Raw genomic sequence first — 5,524 nt, forward strand, 5'->3', positions numbered from 1 at the left:
AACCCCGCCCCAGGCACCCTCGCACCTTGGGGTTCTGCAGCCACATCTCCAGCTTCTGCACCGCCAGCAGCCGCACCTCCTTGTAGCCGCAGGTGGAGGTGAGGAGCCGCAGAAGGTTCCTGGAGACGTTGTCGATGGGCTGGCGCCGGTTCAGCTGGTCCCGCAGCATGTCCAGGACGTACTCCTCCACACTCTCCGCCAGCTCTTCGTACCTAGGTCAGAGGAGGGAGCAGGGAGGGAGGAAGGCGGCTCCAAGGCACCTGCCCCAACCACCTCCCACTGGGACCAGGCAGGCACACAGCTACCTGGGCATGAGCTGGCCCTCCTGCTCGGGGCTCAGTTTCTCCTCTGCGATCAGCAGCTCCGTCTGGCTGTCCTCCTCCTCCGTGAGGGAGGGGTGTGGGCTGCTCCCTGCAGACCAAGGAGAGGGCACCATGCAGCGCCTCGCACCCGCCTGACCTCCCAACCCTTCCTTGCCCCGGGGCTGGACACCCGCCCTCCCGAGCCGGCCGTGTCTCTCACCTGCGCCCAGCTCGCCAGCACCGCGGCCCGCCTCCCCCTGCAGCAGCACACTCCTGGGGGGCATTCTGGTGTTGAAGGCCGTCTGGATGTTGTCCACAAACGTCTTACAGTGAGGGCTGTCCACCCAGATCCGCTCCCCCAGGGAGTCCTCGATGTACACCTGTGTGGGAGCCACACCCTCAGCCCCGAGCCCAGCCGGGCAGCCGGGTTGGGGAATGTCTGCCTGCTGCCCAGGGACTGGGCGCCCAGGCGGCCCTCTGTAGCTTCTGGGTGCGGAGGGGACTGTGCCATGACCATCGGGGCTGTCAGACACAGTCCTCTGGAGAGAACACAGTCCTGCTCTTCTCCCGCCCCCGCCCCGCCCATGGCGCTCTGCTGTCTTCACCGTCCCGGGAGAGGCCACTCACCTTGACAAAGATCTCAGGCCAGTTCTCGTCCTCCTCGTAGGCGGCCATGAGGAGGTTACAGGCCAGCACGGATACCAGGCTGTTCCCCTTGGCCTTGAAGTTGATGGAGGCATCCCGCCGCAGGAGGCTACACAGAGCCTGCCAGGGAGGGTGCATGTCACGTGGGAGCCTCACTGGCCCCAGAGGCAAAGCTGGGGTGGGCCGGGCAGGACACTGAAGGGGGAGGTGAGGAGGGGAGCCGAGCACCCCAGCCCTGCTCGCCTCCCGCCAGGTGCCCGGCTCGCACCTCAATGACGCCCTCGGTGGCGAAGATGTTGGGCTTGATCTTGGCCAGGTACATGAGGCTCAGGTAGAGGGTGCTGTCGGGCTTGGCGCGGGTGACCTTTAGCTGCTTCACAGCCCCGCACAGCACGCCCTCGATCCTGTCGTCGTTGCCTTCCAGCTCAGCCGCCTCGATCTCGTCCAGCAGCACCGTGGGCAGCACTGGCCAGGGCAGGCGGTACAGTCAGAGCGGGGCCAGGGCAGGGTCGCCCCAAAGCCTCGGGACACCGGTAAGACCACGAGGAACCCGGAGCTCTCAGGGTCAGCACTGCCATGGACCAGCCATCCACCTTCAGGAGAGTTCCCACAGGGGACAAGCACCCCAACAGATGGTCCCCTCAACACAACAGGCTGCCCCACAGGCCTCGGCACTGGCCCGCCAGCCACTCCAGTCCTGCCTCCACTGTGTCCCACATGGCTACCCCGAAGGCTACAGACATTTCCCAGCAAGTCAGGCAACCTGCAGCCTTACTTTCCACTGAATCGTGGCTCCATCTGGCAGCTTCTCACTGTGGACCGCGGCACAGCGGCCCTCTCTCCGCACCTGCCCCGGTGCCAGTCTCCAGCATGCTCTTCTCCTCTCTTTTCCCCCCTTTCCATGGGTGCTCGACTCACAACCTTCCTCCAGACGAGGGCCTGACCCTCCCACATCCTCTGAGGAGCACCAGGGCCAGCACACACCTTTCCTCTCCTCATGTTTGCCACTGTTGGATCGGAGGTTTTCTCATTTTCATTCTGATTCTTCTCTGACCCAGGAGTTTTTAGGACTGTGTTTTAAATATCCACACACGGCCGGGCGCGGCGGCTCGCGCCTGTAATCCCGCCATTTTGGGAGGCTGAGGTGGGTGGATCACCTGAGGTCAGGAATTCGAGACCAGCCTGGCCAATACAGCGAAACCCTGCCTCTACTAAAAATACACAAGTTAGCCAGGCGTGGTGGTACATGCCTGTGATCCCAGCTACTTCGGAGGCTAAGGCAGGAGAATCACTTGAACCCAGGAAACGGAGGCTGAAGTGAGCCGAGATCGTGCCACTGCACTCCAGCCTGGGGGACAGTGCAACACTTCGTCTCAAAAAATAAATACATAAGCCAGGTGCGGTGGCTCACGCCTGTAATCCCAGCACTTTGGGAGGCCAAGATGGGTGGATCACGAAGCCGGGAGATCGAGACTATCCTGGCTAACAAGGTGAAACCCCGTCTCTATTAAAAATACACAAAATTAGCCGGGCATGGTGGCGGGCGCCTATAGTCCCAGCTACTTGGGAGGCTGAGGCAGGAAAATGGCGTGAACCCGGGAGGCGGAGCTTGCAGTGAGCTGAGATTGTGCCACTGCACTCCAGCCTGGGCTACAGAGCAAGACTCCGTCTTGAAAAAAACAGATAAAATAAATAAAAATAAATAAATAAAAAATAAATATCCACACACACATGTGGACAGAGGCATTGTAATCCACCTTAACTGCACCTGGGACAAAGATTTGGAAGAAATTTCCTAATGCCCTGAGATAAGCAGGGGGGAGAAGTGGGCTGCCAGCACGGAGGGACGGCCTGGGACAGATACCACAAATGGCTGAAAGCAGCCATCTCTCTGTTTTGCGAGAATAATATTGTAAAGTGATCTACCACTCAGAATATGTTTTTCATAACCACATCTCCTGTCATCTTCAAAATCTTCTTTCTACAGGAGGTGGTGTTAAAAATAAATAAATAAATAAATAAAACACCAAGCAGCCAGAAGCCGAGAACCCGGGCCGGGGTGGGACCTGTGGTCTCTGTCTTCGATCCTCACTGGCACCAGCTGCCCAGGGACAGGCCTCGTGGGACATCTAAGACTCGACCTCCTAAAGCAGCCCCCCAGCTGTGCCGTCCTGGGCTGTTTGCCCCCAGGGCTCCTGATGCCAACTGAGTCCAGGACAAACACTATCTACAGTGTCCAGCCTCGGCTCTCACTAGTGTGTGCTGCCCAGGCCTAGCCAGGCCTCCATTCTCTGGGCACGGTCCATTGTCTGCTTGGCACCTCCCTTTCCTGCCTGCCCCGGTTTCATCGCCTCTGCTTGCAGGCCTGAGCCCACACTGCAACTCCCTGCCAGGCCTCTTCCCTCCCAGGACCGTCGGGGACTCACTCACAGGCTTGCACTGCAGCAGCCTGATCCCTCCGAGGGCAAGGCCACAGCCCACAAGTCCCCTGGGCCCTGTCTGGCACAAAACTCAGTAATCAGAGGTGGCGTGGCTTGAACAGACATCTCACTACCAAAGTCATCAGGATGCTTGTTCTTTTCGACTACTACAAAGAAATTACCCAAAAGAAATGCTCCCACAGAAACAAAACACTGCAGACCATGAGGCTTGCTGGGGCTGGTGTGACACTGCCAGAGTGACTCCCGGGAAGTCATGGAGCCTTGAAAGATGGTCGTTGGGAAAATGGCACAGAGGAGCAGGGGCGATTCTAGGCACAGAGTTAAAGGCATTTCTGCGAGAAGCGGATCGTGAAGTTTACATTTCCTGTTGATGTGTTTACTGTGCTGCTGCTTTTCAACTGAAAACAGGGAAGGCATCAACTCTTCCCTGTTGGTAACCAGGAGGGAAGGAGGAACCAAGTACATATCGCCTCTGCTCAGGTTGAGAGAGGAACGCACCAGGGCGCGCGACCTTGAGAACACGCACCTGGAGTGTCACCAGGCCCGGTTTACCCCCAGGGCTCAGACAATGCCCATCACAAAGGGGGCGTCCAACAGAGACATGAGACGAACAACTCAATGGGGGAGGGACCCGGCTCTCTAAGGGCAGCCACTGGCAGTCCAGGACACAGATGCACTCACCGGGTAAGGGCACCTACGTAAGAAGCACTTCAAAGAACAAGTCACAAACATCTGCTCTCCCAGAGGAGCTCAGCCATACGGGCAGTGCTAGGCCTGGAGGGGGCCTTCCCTGAACACCTGATGGATGGACGTGCTGAGGGGCGTTCTCAGGGGAAGTCCACAGACTCATTACCTTCAATTGGCACCACAGATGGCTCTTTAATCGACGGAGAAATGGCTCGTTTTTCTGCCACTGCAGCCTCAGCCAGGCGCCCCAGGGCACTCAGCGGGGGTGTGGAGGAGAGTTTGGGGCGTTTGGTGAGACCAGTGAGGGCCGAGGCACTGGACAACGCAGCCGCGGCATCCCGCTTGCGCTCAGAAGGCAGGCCGGAAGGGGCTGGCTTCAGCAGGGTGGATGCCGTTTTCGATTCATTGGCCTGACCCTTTGAGCCCAGAGCAATGAAGTCTCCCGGGGGAGGGTGCCCTGCAGAGAAAAGAGAGAGAAAACCAGGCACATTCGCAACACCCAAGGTGGAAAAAGACTGACTCCAATCTCCTGTTATGTCGGAGGGGATTAAACAACGGTCAGAGAAGGCAAGGAAGAAGCCAGAGCTCACTCAGCAGCCAACAGCAGAGCAGGCACCAGCAAGATACGCACAAGTGACGGTGGACAGTCACATAGCGCTAACCACAAACCAGGCCATCTCTGGTCTATCCGAATCAGTGTGCTTAGTCCGCCCCCACCCCCAAGTTTCCGCAATAGGTGCCATTACTCTAACTTTACAGGGGAGAAAGGGACACAGAGAGGTTAAGCAATGTGCGCAGCGTTATGTAGCAGGTGAGTGGCAGCTTTAAGCCCGGAGGATCTGAACTGACAGTCTGGCTGCAGACCCCGTGTTACGCTACACTGTGCTCCCTCCTGCCTCCTGGCTGGGGAGACCCTTCCACTACTGTCGGCCGCCTTGCAGCTCAGCCTGAAACGAGATCACCGGGCTTCCGGAGGAAGTCGCCGCTGTCCCAAGCCTCCTAGGGACTTTCAGAGCCGCTGAGGACCGACAGCAGTGTTTCCAGATCCAATTCCTGGAAACAGCCGCGGCTGCGGAACAACCAAGCCGAACGCAGGCTCCGGGGCAGTTGAGATCCTCAAAGACCCCCCAAAGACCCCCGGGTTGCAGAGTGGGGAGAGAGACGCACCTGAGGGTTTGGCCGCGGCGCTGGGCCTGCGCACCGTGGTGGGCTTGGCCCGGTTCATCCTGCCGCGTCCCTCGCTGCTCCCGGCGGCTGCGGCGTCACCTGCGGAGGAGCCAGCGTGCGGTCATTCATTCATTCATTCATTCACTCGCTCGCTCGCTCATTCGCTCCCTTACCGCACGGGGCTTGGGCCTGGGACCCGGGGACAGTGGCCCCGCGCCCGCCCGGAGGGGCGATGCTGTAGGAGCTGCAGGGACCCCGCCTCCCAGCCGCCCGGGAGCGGCT

General features: G+C 59.3%; 1 protein-coding gene across 1 annotated transcript in view; it reads right to left on the reverse strand.

Annotated features, from left to right (window-relative positions):
• Positions 1-5,522, reverse strand: part of INTS1 (integrator complex subunit 1) — a 35,392-nt gene extending 29,870 nt beyond the window's left edge. The window contains exons 1-7 of the mRNA XM_011956946.1: positions 5,243-5,522; positions 4,242-4,532; positions 1,216-1,412; positions 930-1,067; positions 523-682; positions 306-411; positions 12-212 (exon numbers count right to left, since the gene is read on the reverse strand). Of these exons, the coding sequence (XP_011812336.1) occupies positions 12-212; positions 306-411; positions 523-682; positions 930-1,067; positions 1,216-1,412; positions 4,242-4,532; positions 5,243-5,300 (1,151 nt within the window). The 5' untranslated portion in view covers positions 5,301-5,522. The remainder of the gene's footprint in view (positions 1-11; positions 213-305; positions 412-522; positions 683-929; positions 1,068-1,215; positions 1,413-4,241; positions 4,533-5,242) is intronic.
• Between the last annotated feature and the right edge of the window lie 2 nt (positions 5,523-5,524).

This window comes from Colobus angolensis, unplaced genomic scaffold (genome assembly GCF_000951035.1).
Source record: "Colobus angolensis palliatus isolate OR3802 unplaced genomic scaffold, Cang.pa_1.0 Scaffold43, whole genome shotgun sequence".
NCBI lineage: Eukaryota > Metazoa > Chordata > Mammalia > Primates > Cercopithecidae > Colobus > Colobus angolensis.